At 40.2% G+C, this 21892-nt stretch overlaps 2 protein-coding genes across 6 annotated transcripts in view; both read right to left on the reverse strand.

Moving 5' to 3' along the window:
- map2k7 (mitogen-activated protein kinase kinase 7) overlaps nt 1-14248 on the reverse strand; it is a 31318-nt gene extending 17070 nt beyond the window's left edge. The window contains exons 1-2 of one of the 2 annotated variants that reach the window (XM_054778617.1): nt 14122-14248; nt 9334-9381 (exon numbers count right to left, since the gene is read on the reverse strand). In XM_054778617.1, the coding sequence (XP_054634592.1) occupies nt 9334-9381; nt 14122-14245 (172 nt within the window). In that variant the 5' untranslated portion in view covers nt 14246-14248. The remainder of the gene's footprint in view (nt 1-9333; nt 9382-14121) is intronic. The other variant, XM_054778618.1, reaches the window with a different exon arrangement.
- Nucleotides 14249-14796: 548 nt separating this feature from the next.
- The window catches only part of pkn1a (protein kinase N1a), a 49763-nt gene continuing 42667 nt past the window's right edge, over nt 14797-21892 (reverse strand). Inside the window, exons 14-23 of one of the 4 annotated variants that reach the window (XM_054779181.1) lie at nt 20921-21021; nt 19193-19268; nt 19014-19105; nt 18662-18838; nt 18004-18066; nt 17713-17789; nt 17488-17630; nt 17182-17289; nt 16987-17067; nt 14798-16147 (exon numbers count right to left, since the gene is read on the reverse strand). In XM_054779181.1, coding sequence (XP_054635156.1) covers nt 15944-16147; nt 16987-17067; nt 17182-17289; nt 17488-17630; nt 17713-17789; nt 18004-18066; nt 18662-18838; nt 19014-19105; nt 19193-19268; nt 20921-21021 — 1122 coding nt within the window. In that variant the 3' untranslated portion in view covers nt 14798-15943. Of the gene's footprint in view, nt 16148-16986; nt 17068-17181; nt 17290-17487; nt 17631-17712; nt 17790-18003; nt 18067-18661; nt 18839-19013; nt 19106-19192; nt 19269-20920; nt 21022-21892 lie in introns of all 4 variants that reach the window. The other 3 variants (XM_054779183.1, XM_054779182.1, XM_054779184.1) reach the window with 3 other exon arrangements.

Here is a 21892-nt window from a genome sequence, read left to right on the forward strand (position 1 = left end):
TCTCTATTTTCTTCTTTTGTATTCATGATAAGCTTACTACGAGGGGAAAAAGGCAGGTCTCATGTCTCACCTAACGCAGGCCGGCACACACCAGTTATACCACCCTTTCCTTTGCTCATCCAACCATCAGTCAGAAGTCAGCCAGGATGCATTCACGGCCTTATTTTCAAAAATGAAGAGTCACATGCCACCCATAACTACACACTGCTGAAGATCTGCAGCTTGCAGAACACTGCGTGAGGGAATCACATTATATGAAGAAATCGCATGTCTGAAGTCAACTCTATTAACCGTTGATAGGTTTTTATTAGGGAGGTTTTTATTAGAGATCGGCTGCCGATCCGCCATGAGCTCGGGCCGATCTGGTTGCCATATCACATTCGGAACTGTGGGCCACACTCCAACATGGTAGATGCGGCAATGCGCCTTAGAGCTGTTTGCCACTCGACTCCCACCAACCAACAAGAAATAGAAAACGCAACATCTCCATGCAGACATGTGACCACGCTATACCATGGTGAAGTTAGTTTCTCGATGGACGTCGGATATTTGGTTTCATAGCTCCAGTGGTAGTTTCCCCTCACTGTGCCCAGACTGCTGTGCCATTGTGTGGGGAGCTTGCACGCAGTGGCAGAGCTACATGGTGGCCAACGGCGGCCCCCCTCGGTCATACTCTTGCCACCATACCATTTCAGGTATCAACTTATTGCCACCCCTATGTGAGTAATGGTCTCACCTTGGCCACACCAATGAAAAATTTCTGGCTCTGCCACTGCACGCATGGGAAGTGCTGCTCCTACTGCTGGTTGTTTATACTAGGGACTGTCAATAAATTGCGCTGAAGACAGTTTGTAAAAAAAAAAAAATTATATATATATAAAAAGTTTATAAATCACACCACAAATTAATCTATGACCATGTCAAATGATAAGTACTAGCCTAAAAGTACTTTGCATGCCCATTTTTATCTTGAGATAAAATGAGAGTTCTGCTCTTAATCTGTCTAAAGAAATAAAGCACTGTTGCTTCCTCACTGACTTCTGAGCGACATACCGTGCATACCTGCGCCCAATAATACGGTGCGCCTTGTATATGAGTTAAATACAGAAATAGCTGCGCCTTTTAATACAGTGTGTCTTATGGTTGTGAAAATACGGTACTCTAAACTTAAGAAAATGTTTCAAATGAAGTGGGGAAGAAGGACAAAGAAGCCAAAAACGTACCGCTTCCACATAGAATGAGAGGAGAACCTTTTTTTCCCCCCAATCGATCTTAGCCATGGCATGTCGGCTTGGCTCTGCTGCCTCCATGCAGTGTGAAAGGTAATGTAATCTAATGTCATGTCTCATAACATTACTGATGCCTAGTGACCACAATACTACATATAACTTGTCTTTAAATATTTTTTGACCAATAATAGGCCATAGTCAACCACGAAAAAGCAACCATGTATTATTTTTAGAAAAACCTGATATAGTGAGGGAGCGATATTCGAACAGCAATATAGCAAGGGACGACTGAACATACTGCATGTTTTAAAGAGGGACATGCCATATCTGCGGAAATGGTGGTGTATTCTCTTACAACTTTGACCTTAGAGTTGAGACCACAATGTTGATATATGAACGGCTTTCAAGTTGTTTCAATGCATTGTCATATATTTTTGCATGTGTTAATTTTTATTTTAGCAATGACAAGGTGTTTGCTCACTGGACACACTCAGCTAAAGCCCTCCAGCGTGGTAAAGTGCCAGCGGTGTTCAGGTTGAAGAGACAAAAGCTGGAGTCAGGTTATCATTTAGCTTTACACCAATGAACTGTTTACAAAACGTTTGCTCTTGGATGTGTCTGGCAAGATTTGTAATAATGGCCCATCAACTAATTTATTTAAATAATTACGTTACATTTTTTGGTGTAATTAACGCACGCACACCAGCGCAAGCACGCTCTGTTATGACGGGTCCGTCGCCATACTGTAAGTACAGCGGAGCGTCCTCACAGTCACACAGAGCCTGACACTGTTTTATAACTAAATTCCAACACCATATACAGTATGTATCTCCAACTCACACACGTCTCTAGATCTTTCGATAGTTCTCATTCTCATTGCAAAAACACGAGATGCATTCAGGGACACTCCGAACATTAAAAAAACAGCTTTATAATGCACGCGTGTATAAATAAACAGGAAGATAAAGAAAAAGATGAATTGGATATTCTTATCACTCGCTTCATAACTCTTAAGGAGTTTAATGAGTTTGAAGTGCCGCTACACGGAAGCTCACGGCTGCTAACGGCAGCGCGTCTGACCGCTATGACAGTCCACAAAGCAGCACATTTTGGAGCTTCACTGTGTGGGTCGCAGGAGGGGACATCCCAGAGGATCCATATGTTTCTCCTAAAAGACGGTGCGCGAAGCATGGGTGGTCAAAACAACGCTATGGTGACCACTTTCAAGCTACAACCGTTTTAAATAAAACTGAATATTATCTTGAAAAAACTCTGGTGCCTAAAGGGTTCATTCAGATGTACAATTTACTACATTTAAGTATACTGGAGTTTACACTGAAAAAATTAAATTTACCTTAATTTACATGACGTCTTTGAACACAACCCCTCATTGCTCATAATAACATGGTTTAAAGTGTGATTCAAATGTTCTACTACGATTAAAGAAACTAGTGTTCGACAAATGGATTTTTAGACTTGTGTGGTATCTACCGTGATTGACATATTCCGTTCATTTGGAGAAGTTAATACATACAAATATATATAATCCTGCCCTGTCATTGATCTTTCTCTTCAGTTAAAATGGGTATATTTAGTTGCTAGTTGCTAATGGTGATTAATCATGATTAATTCATTGAAAAAACGGATTAAAATTTTTAGCCATTGTGTATTAGTTTTATTAAATTTTGTATTTGTTATCTTATTTGGACATCGTTGTTGTTGTTGCAATAGAAATAAACCTGACCCGACCCTTTCCTTAAAGCACGATCAAAACCAACCATAATGTTGATATCGATATAGACTGGATTTGTGCTGTATCCTGCATGCAGGGATGAGGGAGGAGAGGCGGAGCAGAATCCCGGCGGTGCCAGTCAAAGCGACAGCAAGAAATAATGGGCGCCACACACGGGAGGTGACAAGCGACCGCGATTGGCGAAATTCATCGCCATTGCGTATGAAACCATGAACATGTGAGGCAACAAGCAATTGTGAGCAGCTACACAGGTGAGCGACGCATTCATATCCAGAGTGAATTGTACGAATCTCCCACAATTTGATTGGCTGTCAGATGTGGACGGCTTTTCGGGGTATCAAAGCAGTTCAGAGGAGGAAAAGCGGCCGGTGTTGATCGAGGAATCTTGCTAGTATTAAAGATAAACTTACATACAGTAAATGTCCGTGTAAATTAATGCAAATTTACATAAAACATATGTTTACTCTGGCGCCAACGAGTTCCCAAGCCACTGCTTTTTTCTTTATATTTCTCTCTTCTTTTTTTTTTTTTTTTTTTTTTAGAAATGTCAGATATCTCTGGGAAATCTGACACAACAAGTATAACGTACTGAGTAGCATCCTGCCCTCTGATTGGTCAATTAATGAAACTCCCGCTGATTGGTCCTCGTCTGGGCGACAGCGATGAAAGGTTGAAAATGTTTCAACTTTTTGGGAGCGCGTCGCTCACTTTGCTTAAAAAATATCAGGATATATATCATATATCGATATTCAACCTAAATATATCGGATATAAGTTTTGGTCCATGTCCCCCAGCCCTACTCAAACCTGAATGGTTTTCTTTTTTTTTTTTTTTATTATAAATAAATCCTGCCTGATGATGTTCTCCTTTTTTTTTTTTTTTTTTAAAAAAGGGCTAAAAAACAAGTGACAGGGGCCTACTAAATAACACAGCAATGCGAATGACATAATGAGCTGACCTGTATAGTTTCTTCTTTGTATTTGAAAAAAGGAAAACTGATCATTTTAATTCAGCAGATATATTTCCAGGAAGAGCAACAGCAGGCTAAAGGTGCTACTGTTGCAGACATTGAGACACCAGTGGATGATGTAGTCGTTTGCCAGCGATTATTTTTTTTTGACAACATTGGTACGGTGTTGGAAAGATAATTTTTCTATCGGTTATGTTTATAGAACACATATGAAAATACAATCTTTCAGAACTGCAAAGTGTAGCAGAGTGGGTGAAGTGGATGCTGTGGATGGGGAAAGAGTCAGCGCTGCAGTTGAAAAAGCTCTAGCATGGAGCGGATGAAGACTTAATCTTTATAATGTTGAGGACTTGCTGAGGACATATACTGAGGAAATATGGGTCTGACAGCGGAGGTTTGCGGCCAGACTCTTGTTGTTTTTTTTTATGCCGCCTGGAGGCCACGGCCAGCCGGCTCCGACCACACTTACGACATCCTACTTGGTGACCTATCAGCAATATAAGACGAGCAAGGCACACATAGTTGTGCTATTGGAAATACTTTGTTTTCCGTTTTTGTAGGAACGCGTCAGCCAGCTGCACTCGTATTCTTGGATGCATCTGCCTGTAGGGGGAAACTCCGTTAGTGACCGGAGAAAGAGTTAGTCTGGGGACAAGGGAAGAAAGACTCCTTAGAAGAGAGTGCATCTCCACAGATTGGCCGGCTCCAGATTGACGGACATCAGGATAGACAGGCACATGTAGCCAGAAAAAAAGAAGATGCACAAACAAACACAGAAGGTGCTGCTGCACTGCCTCCTGCAGGTGAGGAGGACAACCAGCCATAGCACAGACTAAGGTGAAGGTCAGGAGTCAGTCAGTTTTCAGTTGTTGGTGCATACAGGAAAACGCAGGAAAGGAAGACGAGGCAGAGTGTTCACAGCAATCCTGCAGACCGACCAGTGGGGATGCTGGATTAGAAACAGTGTCAAAACAAACAAAAACCTTACCCAAAAACAATGTGCCGTGCAGAAAAGCTGCATGCACTGTGATCCTCTGCCTTCAGCAACACTGAGGTTAATCGTCGGACACATCCACATTAACAATCCTCACACACACACACAGAGACAAACACACACACATACACCAACCCTGCCCTGCCACTGACGTACAGATAAGAGAGAGGAGAAGGGCTGGAAAATGGAGAGAGGTTGTGATGTGAGGGGAGATGCAAATAACTGCTGGGCAAAAACCAGCAGGTCAAGGACGGGCCTCATCTTTCCATGGAGATGATTCGACAGTTGTAAAATGGTCTGACATGAATGTTAGCTACACAGAAAGGAGCTAACTTTGCTATCGGAATAGTGACAATATACTGTAGCTACAATATATGCCTTTTTCTGTCACTTTGCTCTAGTATCCAAACATAGTAGAGTGGAAACTCTAAAATTGAATGTCTTCCCAAGGTTAGACACTGTGGGAAAAAGTGAGCATTGTGGTCAACACCACCAATTCGAGTACCTCGATTACGAAAAATATATATAATTTTCCCCCTCTCGCTGAACAGTTATGTCTGCTTATGTTATGAACGCGCTTAAGTAACCCACGCAGATGTTTGGTTGAAGAAGCGGTAAGATGGAAGAGGCGAGGGAAAACAATGATGACAAAAAAGAAGGAAAACAAAATAAATTTAAAAAAAAAGAAAACATGGCAAAAGTGTGGGAGCACTTCAGGCTAAACAGCAAGTTGATCGCAGTAATGTGTACTCGTTGTAATACGGCACTTACATACTACAACACCATATCTTCAATGTTGTAGCATTTACGAAGACACTCAGAATGGAGTGAAAGACCCGAACCAAAGTAAAATTAACATAGCGCAAATCACTTAGATGAATGTCAATGTACCTTACGAACATAACGTTAGCCGTTTGGAGTGCTAGCTTTCTCTTATGACGACAGTCGTCCCTCGCTACATCACGGTTCGAACATCGCTCATTCACTCTATCATGGTTTTTCAAACAATAAATGGCCACTGTTTCGTGGTTGGCTACGGCCTAGTATTGTTCAGAAAATATGCATATTTAAGCAAAATCGTATGCATTTCCCCTCCCAAATTCAACATTGTCAAGCATAAAAATGGCCAAATGCACTACAATACAAATACAGTATAAGCCATTAGAACTTGCGAATGTAGTATTCTACATTGGTCACTTGGTGTCCGCAATTGTTTAGTGAGACAAACACTGAAGCAACAGATTTGAACAATCTGCTTTTATTGCAGGTTTACATTATCCCACAACAGGCACAATAATAATAATTATAATAATAACACGGGTTACTGTTGCGGCCATAGCCCACAACTAGCTAAAACTATGAACCCCCAACGTCACTTCCTGTCCGCCATCGATTCTGCTCTCCTACAAGGTAGTTCTTAAAGGGATTATTTTCTCTGATTAAATCTACTATATTGGGTAATACGAATGTGAAGGTGACTGTATGGTTGTTATTTCAGGTCTAAAAGGCACTAATAATGTTAAAAAATGTATTTAGAAGATCGTAAACAGGTTTTCCATGCCATACCTACAAAAATATTGCATTTATGCACCAGAAATTCTACTTGGCGGCCGGGTCTGGAACCAATTAACAGCGATAAACAAGAGATTACTGTACTGTTGATCGTGTGGCTACTTGACTGCACTGGTTTGCCCTTAAGGTTAACATACAAGGGTTTAATCTGCAAAAAACTGATTTTGCTGTGGGTTAAGAAGATGAACAACAAAAACATTTTTCATCTTTTCTAGCAGACAATACAAGACAATACGGTAGTCTCGTGGTTGAGAGTACCATAATTTCCGTTCTATAAGTCGCTACTTTTCCCTAAAGTTTCAAACCCTGCGGCTTGTACAAAGATGCGGCGTAATTTAAGGTTAAAAATTACATTTTCCATGATACTTGGCATGCAGCTTCAGGAAGTAGCGACGTGGACGAGTGAAGTTAAAAGTTAATATCATGTTTTGAAGTCTTGGGCGGCGATCTCTGACACATGTTAAGTACGTTTTATCAAGTGTACAATTACTACAGCTGCTGTTTGGACTGCTCGGATCACCAACCGTCTCCTATCAACCAATGGGTTTTGTAAGGCTGGACTACTGCGTGATGAAGAGGATCACTCAAGCTAAATGGCTAATTAGCCTCGAGACAAAAGTGACTACGAGAGCGACATTGAAAGAGAGACTGACAATGTGTGTGGCAAAGGATTACGAGGCTCCGGAAATTACGCTAATGTGCTCCACTAACAGTAGGTGTCTTCATTTTAGTTTGAACATTTCAAAAACTCAAAATCTGATGAAGAATACTTGTCTTATTTCTGTTTAGCCTGTGTTAGTTTAGAAATGCATACTGTAATGTGTAATTTAGTCTTACTAATGTCAATTAACTATTTCTCTCTCTCCTTTTTCAGTAAATCACTTGTCTTGGAAGGGTACAACCATCTACAAAGCACCATTATGTAGCCATCAGACCCAAGAAAATAGTTGTTATGCATTATGTGAATTTAAGAAAAACAAAAGTTGATTATTTGAGAAATGAAACCCATTGGTCGTTCATTAAGTGAAATGTTTTATTTTCTCTTGTGTATTTCTAATCGCTCTTTAAGCAAGCAAAAACATGTTTTATTCGATTAATCAAAGGAATTTTCAGTAGAATACCCAAATACTAAAATATGGAAAACATTATTTAGAAATTTGAAAAAATTGGAGGATGACCAGCGTCCTGGGACACAGATTGGGTTCAACTTTGGAGGCTCCACTGTGAAGGGATAAATAATAATAATAATAAAAGTAAATATAATAAGAATAGTAATAATAACTGGAAGTTACAAGGCAAAAAGGAAATATTTTTCATAGGCCTGTCACAATAACATATTTAGTTGGACAATAATTGTCCTACAAATTGTTGCCGATCGCCGATATTATTGTCAACACTTTTGAGACCATTTTTAAAATTCATGTTATTCATGTTTAGAAGTCATATATAATATATGGCATAATAATGCGAGTACACCGTATCAAAAGCAATAAACTTTAATTTCTCAAGAGTGTTTAACATTGTAATTGGAATGTCAAGCACTTTTAAATAAAATAAATTAAACAAACAACATAATAAATTAAACAAACAAAAAAGGAAACCTATTGAAAATAAAATTGACTGTCTTCCTTTAGCAAAAATTGTACTTAAATAAAAATCACAATCATAACCAAAAACAATAAAAAAATAGACCCCGTCTCTGTTAAGAAAAAAATCAACAACAATAAAAACAATAAATAACGGCGTATCAAAATTGCACTTCAATGTATTATTAGTTGGCGCGAGAGTAACACACTTACCTCCCGCAGAAACATGATGTAAATCAATAGTTCCTCAAAGTGTATTGATTAGAAAAAATAGATCAGTAAAATACTGAAACTTAACGAGTATCATGGACAATACACCATATTTCTGATTTTGAATCAGTGTCACTTTCATTATTGTCTGAATATTGACAATAAAACAGAAATATCCCCGGCAATATTCTTTCGTTCACACTGTGCGTCAATGCAAACATATTTGCGTATATGCCTCCTGGATTCACTTGCAACATTGTGTGGAATACACCGTTTATGCTTACTGTAATGAGGTGTAACGTGGGAGTTTGGTCAAAGTACATGTTTTGGATGCAGCAAAATGGGTTTGGTGTACAATGAGCTGTTATACTTCGGGGATCACGGCAACTGAAACGTAAGCTCCACCGTTTTGTATTATTCATATTGCCGTCTTTACCACAAACCTGTTCATGTGACGATGTGCAAATGGGCTGAAATTGAGATCACATCGTATTTTATACACAACATGCATGGAGAAAGCATTCTAACGTGTAGCCCATGACACACGCTGCTAGCGAGTGCACACTAGCTAGCGCCCCGCCTCTCCCCACTGGGACAAAGAGACTCAATGGCTGACACGAGGGTTCACTCACTCCGTTCATTCTGCTATAGAAGCTACTTGCACAGGTGTTGAGACAGATGCACAGAGTGAACCCTCTTGTCATCCAGCCTGTTTGGTGGAGAGAGACGAGCAAAACAAACACGCATGAACATGTGAATATATCGAGGCTGTCAAAATGATCAAGTTTGTTTTTATTTATTGTGCGGTGCATTGATTTATTGATTATTGCGACACGCCTAGTTTTTCAAAATAAAGACCAAGTTTGAAAGATAAGTTGATGTCTGATGTGACAGAAATACAAGAGGGGTCAGGGTGGGAAATGGCGTGGTGTGTCAGAGGTGTTGGGAGCAGGGGGTGAGAGAGACAGAGAGAAAGTGGGCGTGTGCAGTGGCAGAGAGAGCGATGGACTGAATGATACCTGCACGCTGGGAAGGAGCTGGAGCAGGACTGAGCTGGATCACGATGACTAGACAGAGGAAAGAAAATACAACACACACACACGTACGTTACTGCACTGAGACTACAACAACAGTCAAGCTTGCTCGCAGTCACTCACTCACACACACACACACACACACACACACACACACACACACACACACACACACACACACACTACTGTACAACAAACAGCTAATACAGTAAAAGAATGAAAACACAGAGACAAAGCTGTGATGGTTTCTAATATGAAACACATACAAACAGTACGCATCAGAGCCAAATATTGAATAATGTAGTCGGAGTGTCACGAGATCTCGCAAGATTAAAATGTGACGATATTTCTCGTTAAGGGAAAAGCTGTCTCGTGACAACAGGGCAACCAGAAGCCAATCAGACTGAACTACGACTTTGCTACGGTGATAACACACCATAAACATTGCAATCCAACCTACCTCAATATTCCCAGCACCACTCGCTCGTGGCGTGTGGCTGTTTTTCCCCGCCCCCATCGGAGTCGAACAGTTGCCTCCGTGTTAATGCCCAAGCAGAACTTATAGTAATTCTACATTTGATCAAAATTACAAAGATTTGTCAGATGAAAACATGATCGCTTCTATCAAAATGGGAAATTAGCATCTATTTCACCATGTCCTGGTACCTCTAAGCATCATGGGAAATGTAGCTGTCTTAGCGTAAACAAAACTAATCTATTTTACATGTGTTTCCATAAACACATCAACATAAATTAGGCGTGTGACGAAATGTCGGACTATCACCATATTTAACCCTACAATGAATTATCGATACGCTCTCGCCGTGTATCGTTTTTTCATTATTAAAATACAGCCGCTATAAACGTCTTCCACCGTACCTCCTCAGTGAGTCAAACAAACAAATGCCACATTATGGCAGACTCGGGAGATGAAATTAAACTGAAAGCTGCAGCAGCATAGTTGAAATCAGGTGTGGACTCCCTCTGGCTTTTGCAGCGTGGATGAGACAACACCAAGTTGCACAGTGTAAGCAGTGTCTCACGAAAATACGGCACATGGGAGGCACGACAAAGCCACCTCGTTCGCGGAGAAAACTGTGCCTAGTAAGAGAAATGTTCATTTTTCGATTAAAATAATGCTAACTGTTGTGTTATTCAATCAAGAGACAGTTGTTTAGTTTAGTCTTTTATAGTCAACCTTGTCCTGCTGCTTATCCTTATGTTATATTGCACTTTATCAGTCTCATTGATTTTGAACCATTGCTGGTTGTATTCTGGTTAAAATATCCATTCATTTTCTGTACCAATTTCCCGGCTGAAGGCTGCAAAATATAAACTTTTTTTTGGTTTTGTTTCACCTTATCAAAATGTTATCGTGAGTCCATTATCGCAAATCGCATCATATTGTGAGGTACCCTGAGATTGCCAGTCCTAATAAAGATGATTAGTAGTAGCAGCTACAGGTGCTATGTTATTATTATTATTATTATTATTTTAACTTTTATAATATTTAGTTTTTGTTTCAATTTGTGGAAAACAGTTCAACAGTTAAAATCAAGATGGTCATGCATGCAACGTGATAAAACATTTCAAAATGTACCTTGATTTTGTGACTCAGTTAAATAAAAAAAAAAAGTTTGTCTGTCCAGTCCTATATTTTGTCATTGGTTTTCTTAAAAGTAACGTTAAAATATCATCTTGTTCACATGAACCCAATATCGTGTATCGTCTCATCTCGTGAGGTAAGTGTATCGTGACATCCCTATATTGCAGTATTTCTACCTTAAGTGACCGCTTAAAAAAAAACAAGTTAATGGTGAACAACTCTTCCATGACAATCCCTGATCAGCTACTTTCGAGGTCTTTAATATTGGCGGACCAGTCGAGACACCTCGAATGTGTGAACACTTTTTCAGGCCATAAATGGTCTTTTTAACACCCAGTTTAGCAACTACAGCATCTCCAAAACAGAAATCCTCTATCCTCACATATCAGCAACCATTTCTATTACAGTAAATCTTCTAAAAAGGGACAATAATATAGACATTTTACTTGAATATGCTTTAGAGTAGTCAGTTTACAGCTGGTACAGCAACATAGATACAGTATACTACCCATTGAAATCACTCAACACACAGCCATGATTATCTAAATAGCTGGCAATATGAGCAACAGGATAAGCATTATGGTCTGAGGCTGCACGAGTGCTGCTGGCACGGAGGAGCTACGGTTCATTGAGGAAAACATGAATTCCAACATGTACTGTGATGAGAAGGAGCTACAACTCCATGCCTTGGAGCAGGGGTGTCAAACTCCTTTTCATTGAGGGCCACATTGCAGTTATGGCTGCCTTCATAGGGCCACTTGTAACTGTTATTATATATGAATATAAATACAACCTCATGATATTATTACACAATTGCCCGTGCATTTGATTATTATATTTTTATTAACAAAGTGATGGATAACTTGCTTTGAATTGAGAAGTGAAGTAAACATGTCAAGGTGACAAGCAGACATTCAGGGATTTTTTTTTTTGATAACAGAAAATGCTTGGAATATCTGATCAGATAATATTTAAGTTTAGAAAAAATACACACAGTACAATTTTTCAATCAAAATGAAAGAATAAATACTTTTATAAGGAAAAAGATGAAGTGCATTATTGACACACATTATTCCCAGGCTTTTGGGGGCCACATCTGGCCCCCGGGCCTTGAGTTTGACACATGTGCCCTAGAGGATGAAAATTTGAAAAATTGCAAGAATTTACATTTTGCACTGTTGGATCTTAAGGAGGTTCTAAGTAGAGCTTCAAAATGCAAAAAGACAAAATGGTCGAGAGAGACAAAAAGTTTTTGAGGAAGCAACAACCATTAAAGTGAAATAGGCTGTTCATCAGCTGATCAAAAATTTAAGACCACAGCCTTTAAAAGCCAAAATATTGGAAAAAATGTGGATTCAATGTCATTTCCTGTCAGGTATTCACACTGCTATGATCTCTTGATGGCAAAGGCAAAAAAAGCTTTGTCTCTTTGAACACGGTCGGATCGCTGAGCTTCATAAGCCAGGCCTCTCACAGCGCGTCATTGCTGCTGAGGTTGGATGCAGTCATTTAAAAAAAAAAAACACACACACACAATTGAGCAATAATGGAACTACGGCGTAGTGAGGAACGACTGCATCCTCATTATCAACCAGTCACAGTAACAGTGAGCCAGGTGCTTTCACAAACATCACAAGCTGGACCTTTATTTTTTTTTAGCACATGCTCTGTTGTATGTACTGATTTGGTTGTGATAGTTATGTTGTGAATTTTAACATAGGTTAATTTAACACTTACTTGATCATATTATTGAGGTATTTTAATGACTATTCTGTTCCACTTGCATGTCACAAAATTCCATATAAATAAAAAGGCACTGTTTTTGGCCAAATGTATGTTTTCCTTTTTCAAAGTACCGGTACGGGCACCATTTCAAAAGTACCAATTTGGCACCGGAATCAGATAAAATGGAAACGATGCCCATTCATAGTGCTCGACAGCAACACTCGCACAAACAAGAACAGTTTTTAAAAAACTGATTGTTCTAGGCATTTTGTCCGCTCGTCCACAGGCTAATGTAGGTTTTTGTCCTGAAAAATTGAGCTTAAGGAAAACTCTCGCTTCAGCATTTATGTGCAGATGGCAAAATAATGCGTTTTGGCTTGCGCCATGAAAAAATATGTGACATTATGATTATTATCATTGACTTTCAGGTGTTTATTTCAACTTGTGTGGATGGAATTTTTTCAACACCAGAGTGGGGGATATACTCATTTTTGTTTGTGTGGCCTCACATGTTCACTGCGAGGTGTACTCAGTTGTATTTCCAGCTATTTAGACAATAATGGCTGTGTTGACTTCTTTCCAGTGCTGCATTACAAGCTGTACACTGACTACTCTCTCTAAACACAGGCATACAAATGCAAGATAAAGCAAAACATTTTATCTTACTTCGCTCAGCATTCACACATTAACAGAATAAGATTAAATTTAGGACAAACGTGACTTGGTAGTGAAAAGTAAAACCAAAAATGGTGAGTACAAGGAAACCGTGTATGGAGGTGATGTTTGATGATGAAGCTCGAGGATTAATTATTAGCTTAGACTAGTTATCTACACCAGGTCCCAGGTGGTCGAGCAATTCTTCCAGTCTAATTAAACACAGACAATACAAAGCAGGTAAGTAGGCGATAGACATTACTGTAGCTAAAACCTGTTAGCCACTGTGTCGTCCAGCGGCAAAAATGGCAGTGAAAATGGGTTCTGCGGTAGGAGTTACCATAAGAAAATAACAATTGTTTACCTGTGGGATAGTACAGAATCATTGTGTACATGGCACCGTACAACTGGACAAGAAAGAACATTTTCATATTTATGTTGGGCCTGCCATCACTCAAGCTTATTAGCACGGCAGCCTAGCTTGTTTGACAGCACCGGAGTCGAGTGGATTCGTCAGGTGACTGTCCGCTAAACACTCAATGACAGCGGCTCTATGTTTAAAATAGCACTTTACACACTACATGATTCGGTCCAAAAACAAAATAAGCGCGTTAACGTTAATTGGTAAACCGCAATATCTAGGTCTGTGTTTGTTTATGTAGCTAGCTTGTTAGCATTGTAGCGGCTAGGAGGAGCCCTCTCCTTCACTCCCACCTCCGCATTCTCTGAGCTTTCCCCGGTTATTATGCTCCTTTCGGACACCCCGAACCTCTCAGGTGGACACTCACTTGGTCTCGGATGTGATCGATGTGGACTCATGTCGATGTTGAGGTCGATTCTCCGCCGAGCTTCCTCGTTTTCCTGCTTTAGTTTCTCCTCGATCCGCGACAGCCTCTGCTCCAGCGACGACATCTTGAAAAATTGAGCTCCATGTAGCAGTGCTCGCGAACACCCTCCTGTGGCAGACCGGCGGACGTGCAGCGCGGCAGGCAGACGGACATGCAGATTAAAGCAGTGGTGTCCAAAGTGCGGCCCGTGGGCCATTTGCTGCACACAGCACATTGTAGAATTAATCAAATTAAGCAAAAAAACCCTCCGCAAAAATGGGAATAAAGCAAAAAGGCACAACGTAAAGAGAAAAAGCTGTAAAGTTGATAGTCATAACTCAAAGCTACTTTTTATATTTGTTTTGTTTTTCCATCTTTTTTCTATGCTGTTTATCCTCACTAGGGTACAGGGGTATGCTGGAGCCTATCCCAGCAGACTTCAGGTAAGAGGCAGGGCACAACCTGGACTGGACAGCCAATCGTAGTGCACATAGAGCCAATCCCAATCATTTATACCTATGGACAACTTAAAGCCGACAATTAACCTAACATGGATGTTTTTGGAATGTGGGAGGAAACCAGATTACCTGGAGAAAACTCACACACGCACGGGGAGAACATGCAAATGCATTTGTTTGTGTTTACTGAATTTAAAAAAAATACAAATATCTAAGTGGTGTTGATGGGCATGCAGATGGACAAGCACTTATATACACATGTAGAGTAAGACCATTGCATGCAGATAATATACGTCGATAAACAGAAAAACAGCTCCACATACAGTAAATACTTAAGCTGGTGTGACCTCCCAAGGTAACTAAATGGTCCACTAAAGTTGACAGTAGTATTTTGGAAAAAGTAATTGTTGTTACAGATCTTAAATTCTGCAAGGAAAGTAATAGAACAGACTGATATGCACCATGTGCTGAATCAGTGCTGAACTGTCTAATGGAGGGATGAATAAAGCAGACCCAAAGGAAATGACTTTCAAGCAGCACATGGATGATGGCTATCCAAGTCTCAGCATTCTTTTTAATGATTAAACAAAAAAAAATACTTGCAGACCACAGAGCTGTTGTGCTGATGTTTGTGGTGTGTGTTTGTATCAACTAACAGCACACACATTTGTATTGCAATCATTATACCCGACTGTATCCAATTGCAAAACAAAGTCTGTTTTGCAAAGTGCTGCTGTAAAACTGTCACATCGTCAGTATTCATACAGCATAAATAAGAAGAAATTGCTTTGAAGTAAGACAGTGGTCGTTTACCCTGTGGTCAACTCAAACTTCATGTCACATCAGTATCATCATCATAAAGAGAGTAGTAAATCTCACTGCAGGACATCTTTTCTTTCCTTCTTTAAAAAGAACAGTGGAAAGTATGTGTGCAGCTCTTGTCTTTTCACTCTTCTGGCTTCTCTACGCAGAGTTACAACATAAAAACATTGTTTTTGTCCATGTATCTGATACGAGTACAAATATAAGGCATTGGTACAAGAGGCAGTGAGCGGCCTCCAACAGTCGACAGTACAAAGATGGAGAGCTCCTCTCACCTACATCAACTAGGACTTGTGTGCCCCTCCAATAATTTACCAGATTATCCTTCAGTCTGCATCTTTTAAAAGCGTGCAAACACAAAAAACTAATTTCAGTGTTTTCCACATTCATTCACAGTGTAATTAAACAATCATACGGAACCTCGGCACGCCCACAAAACCCTCTGTGAGGCCTTTCAGTACAGAACATTCCTGGGCGAGCCCAGAAGAGGAAAAAGTCCACTACTAGCAGAGGTCCGAAACGTAGTCAAAATCCAGGAAACTGTCCTGGTCCTTGCGTGTGAGTACACGCGGTTCTCGTGGAGGCGTGAGCGCGGGCTGCTCTGTGGTGAACTCTTCGTCGAAGTTACTGACGTCCTCCTTACCGCCGATGGAGGGGACGAAGGGAGGCGGCACCTTCCTCTGTAGCAGTGCCTCCCAGTCCATATTCTGAAAAAATAAAATTACATATAATAACAGCAATACATAACAAGAATAGTGCTTGTAGGCACGCAACAGCAATAGACTTAATAAAAGGTTTAATATGAAAACGTGGAGACAGCATGTTTGAGGAAGTGGGCTTTGAGAACAGTTTTGAAGGAGGAGAGGATGGCCATAGTTTTAATATGTACTTGAGAAAGCACTGTTGCCGTAAGTGCACTGCTTGGTCCTGTACATTATTCTGTACAACACCTTGGTCCACTGCGGTTGTTTTTAAAGTGCTTACAAATAAATGTTGGATTGGATTGGGTGTTCCCAAGAGGTATTCCCCTCGTGCACTTGTTATGTCAGGTAAAGGTAGGGTGGGTGTGAGATAGTCTTGTCTGTGTAGCAAAAGGAGGAGACCAAGGCCAGAGCCCTGGGAAGCATCATCCAGGAGGGTGTTATGCTGCATGTATGTGGGTTTATTTGTTGGTGGGTTTGTTTGTTTCCCCTTCCTGGATTGATTCCAGAAAAACTAGCTACTTTCATGACATCGTATGGATGGGTACTGTATGTCATGGGCCAAAGAAGAATTAATTGAATGCTGGTACAAATGCAGAAAGGAATTTTTATTATTCAAAGTCAAACTCCCACATAAACCGTGTCTTTAGTTGTGAAGTGTTACTTAATGCATTACTCTAGGAGTGGAACATCTACAGTACTACCGACCACAAGATGGAATGGTTCGTCCAATTCTGTTTGTTTTTCCTGCAGATTTACATTAGCGCGCTAATCTGTGCTCTGAGTGCTCGTTTGTTCATTTATTTCTTCAACGAGAATACAACAGAAGTAGTGAGGCTTCTTACTCTGAAAAATGGCTGTTTCTTCACCTCCTCTGCATCCTTCTCGCCAGAGCCCAATCGCCTCTCTGGGTTTCTCCTGAGCAGCTGCTCACGATCACACACACAGTAGATATACGTTTCATTAGCATCTGTGAGTGACTATGAGCGACCGTGTGTGTGTGTGTGTGTGTGTGTGTGTGTGTGTGTGTGTGTCCTCACCCGCCTCATGATACCAATGGCCTCAGTTGAGAGAAAGCGCGGGTAGCGTACTTCATCATTCACAATGCTGTCAAACACCTCCTCTTCATCATCCCCTGGGAAAGGTGACTACAGTCACAGACAGAGAGCACCATGTTATCCATAAAGTACACAAAGGAAAGATGTGGTTTGTATCATGATGGTGTTCTAAAGGACTCTTTGCTTGGTGGAGTGATCATCCCACACCAGACTGACTTCAGTTGTTTCTTAAGTGCATGTATGTATGCAGGTGTATGTTTTAACAGTGTGTGTGTGTGTAGTTCTCACCTCTCCCACCAACATCTCATAGATGAGGACCCCGAGGCCCCACCAGTCGACTGCCCTTGTGTAGGACGTATCTGTTAGGACTTCAGGGGCCAAAAACTCCGGTGTCCCACAGAAGGTGCTGGTTCGGTCCCCATAACCCATGCCTACATGACAGAGAGAGAGGATGTCACTATGTGACCTAGATCCAACATGGACCCCATCTTTTAGTACACTATTAATATTCACCTTCTTTACACAATCCAAAGTCGGCAATCTTCACATAACCATCTGTGTCAAGCAGAAGGTTGTCGAGCTTCAGATCTCTGGAACACAACATGTGTGGGGAAAAAGATGAATAAACCCAAGTACACCAGACTGCAGCTATGCTAACTTATTGTCAACACAACACATTATAATTAGTAGTCATGAGCAAACAAATGTGTCGCCCACAATATTGGGTACAATGGCACAATCTATTGAGATCCAATACAAGAGTCTGTGCTGGTGTACCTCATGATGTGTCCAGTGACCACTCACCTGTACACAATCTTATGATCATGGAGGAACTGAAGTCCAAGAACCACACAAGCAGCGTAAAACCTGAAATTCAACAAAAATCACAACATTAGTAACCTGAATTCAATGTAATCCTAACAATACAGGTAAAGTATGATCTTAATATATGTATATACAGTATATGTTGATCTTTCATCCAAATGAACAGCATTTTAGGTCAATGAAATCGTCACATATTATATTAAAGCATTTCAACATTAGTATGTTTTTTTCCTGGCCTGCCTCCAGTCTGCGCCTTAGATGTTGTTGATATGTTCATATTTAACATAATAATATAATTTGGGATGTTTTAGGTTTTCTTTTTTTTTTTTTTTTTTTTTTTTTAGGTATTATGATTATAATTATTTTATTGTATATCATTTTGTTAACTTGCACATTTAAAAAATGATCAATACATATGATTATATTATTATTCTGTTCTTATGATTCTCCATTTGATTGCATTGACCTTTGCAAATGACTTTTGCAGGCTTTCAATATGCTGACATGGCATTATGGTCACAAGTTATGGCACCACCTGTTTGTTGCATGGCATACCCTTGGCAGCTGCAAATCAATTTCCATCCTTCTAAAACTCCATACTTAAAATATAATCTTTCACAAAACTTCTTAAACATACACAGCTCGTGGCTCTGTGAAGACATCCGTGTGGATGTGCATCATCAAGTCTCCTCCCGCCGTGTACTCCATGACAAAACAAACGTGCTCTGGCGTCTGGAAGCACGCAAAGAGGTTGACCAGGAAAGGATGGTGTGACAGATTGACGATCTCAAAGATGCGCTTCTCACACATCAGACTAGTGGGGAAAAAAAAGTAAAAAGGGAGAGGCTCATCATTAAAAGAGAATATTAAGAGAGGCATTCTGATGACTGCCATTCAAAGCATAGCAGCATATCACACCTCATAATACAATGGAATGCATTCATGTTGCAATATTGCCAGTGCAAGTCTTAATAAATGCTTAACCACACCTTTCGACCTCATCACGCGCTATAATATCTCCTTTCTTCAGCGCTTTAATGGCGAACATGGTGCTCGTCTTCTTGTACTCCGATAACAAAACCTGCAGACAGATGCACAAAATATTTCATGATATATTTGTTGAGGCTGAAGTCCTGAACGTTTCACTTCTGTGACAAAACAACTGTACCTTCCCAAAATGGCCTCTGCCTAACACGGCAATCAGCCTGAAGTCTTGAAGAGAAAGAGGGCCTTTCCTTTGCTTACTGGAGACACAAAATGGATAAATTGGGGTTGGCGCTAGTTTAGTCTCATTAAAAAAAAAAAAAAAAAACTAAACTAAAAGTAACATTGAAAGCTTTGGATGGACCTTTCATGTACACGCCCTGGCCTCTTCATTAAGTACACCAGCATAGTCAAATGAGAGCGAACATGAAGAGCTGTATGAAGAATGCCCTGACAAAGTGAGACATGAATGTATGTATGGTTGAAGATAACCACAATGCATCCCATCAGGCATCATGTATTGTTTAGGATAGTGTAAATGTTATACAGTGGATACCTGCACATTCGCAATTCAGCATCCAAGATGCAGAAAATTTTCTGCAGAAAATACATCTCATTCACCATTAGTGGGTAATAATTTATAAATATGTGATAATACAGGTACAACATACAGCATACATGTGCCACTGTTAAGAAAGCCCACAAGTTTGACATATTTATGTCTTGAAGCTTCACTGACACTGACAATGTTTTTTGGTCAAGCATTGCGATTTCGCACTTTGTTTAGCGCTCCTTTAACACACCATAGTTGTGTGTTTGGTGTAAAATTGTGTTTGGCCACAGCCATCGATCATCTTATATTATCATACATTAATGGTGAGTTCCTATACATTTTATAATTTCAAATATGTTTAATAAGTGTGCGAGATATATTTAGGGCTAAAAACTGGAATATCGGGATCTAGTACACATGAAAAGCAATAATAAGAAAAAGATTGACATCAGCCTATCATCCATCCCCACTATGACGTTTATCACTTGACTGATATACAGGACAGCCAGTCTAACATTAGGCGTACACTCCGACAGTACAGCCAGCTTTGTTTACATCACATTGTGCACTGCTAGTGCGCAGGCTACGGAATCTCGGAAGTGATTCAATAGACACCCGCCACTTTAACAAAACTGTAGCAATCTACCGAGCTAATTAGTTAGCATTCGATTTATTTATTCTAAACTTAAGAATAGGTTTGAAACAGAGTGGGGAATAAGGACAAAGTAAGAAGCCAAAAATGTACATGTCACATGGAATTGGAGAACCTTTTCCTACTATGTCATGTCGGACTCTACATCCTTGGCTGACTTAATGCAGCGCTCATCAATGTAACATTACTGACTCGTAGTAGTGACCAGAAAACTACCAGAATAGTCCCTCGCTACCGTGATATAGCGAGGTACTATTGTATATACCTATACCTAATAATTGTAACAGTCACTTTTATTAGAAATGCCCAAAATTGGAGAACTTCAACATCAAGCTAGCAGGAGGGTTTGGAGGTGGACGGGAGTGTATCAAAAATAGACATTTTTATGGGCATATCAATTACTTGCGTTTTTTTTTTTGCCATTCGTTAGTGGTCCAGAAAGGTAACCCCTACGAAATGCGAGACTTTCAATCGTTGCTCAACAAAACAGAAATGTTCCATTGAGGTCAGATCAAATAAAATTGTTAACTCTCTTTTGAATAGAATTGAATGTAGGAAAAAAAAAAATAATGCTACTTTGCTCATAATCACAGTTTTTTTGTACAGCTCTTGCATTGGATCTCTTGCATTAGCCTCTGTAAGTGTATCTCATGGAGTGGCCATCGAGCGCTTAGTGTCATATGACGTTGCTGCACGCAAGTATGTACCTGTTGACAGACGGGGTTCGGACAGGGCACTCTGGGGTGAGGTCTGGGGGGGTAAAGGGCTCGATGACTGGCAGTCGGTCCTGGCAGGGGACGTGAGAGGACTGAGTGACAAAGGAAAAGACATAGGCGGACATACAGAGACATGGAAACACACAATGACATAATATGGGATGCACAAACATGGACACTTGTGGCACTTTTTTAAAATTGTCCAATCTGAACCATCTATAAATGTAATGACAATGTGGGCTTCCATTTCAGTATGTGCAAGCCTTGTACCAGGAAATTGGTATTTAATCATTTAATTGATTGCTTTGTTACAGTGGTGTGACGGTGTTTTCCCCTTTCCTGATTTCTTTTTTTTTTTTTTTGTATGTTTGTTACACTTACTGTAAACGTTTCAGATCAAATTAATTTAAATATTGGTCAATGACAACACAACTGAACACAAAATACAGTTTTGAAATGAAACTTTTCATTATTTTGGGAGAAAAAAAATCCTTGTGAGAAAAAGTGATTGCCCCCTAAACCTAATAACTGGTTGGGCCACCCTTAGCAGCAACAACTGCAATCAAGCGTTTGCGATAACTTGCAAAGAGTCACTTACAGCGCTGTGGAGGAATTTTGCCCACTCATCTTTGCAGAATTCAGCCACATTGCAGGGTTTTCTAGCATGGAGCGCCTTTTTAAGTTTATGCCACAGCATCTCAATAGGATTCAGGTCACAACTTTGACTAGGCCACTCCAGTCTTCATTTTGTTTTTCTTCAGCCATTCAGAGGTGGACTTGCTGGTGTGTTTTGGATCATTGTCCTGCTCAAGAACCCAGTTGGTTTCAGCTTGAGGTCACCAACAGATGGCCGGACATTCTCCTTCAGGATTTTTTGGAAGACAACACAATTCATGGTTCCATTTATCACAGCAAGTCTTCCAGATCCTGAAGCAGCAAAACAGCGCCACACCATCACACTAC

This window comes from Dunckerocampus dactyliophorus, chromosome 6 (genome assembly GCF_027744805.1).
Source record: "Dunckerocampus dactyliophorus isolate RoL2022-P2 chromosome 6, RoL_Ddac_1.1, whole genome shotgun sequence".
NCBI lineage: Eukaryota > Metazoa > Chordata > Actinopteri > Syngnathiformes > Syngnathidae > Dunckerocampus > Dunckerocampus dactyliophorus.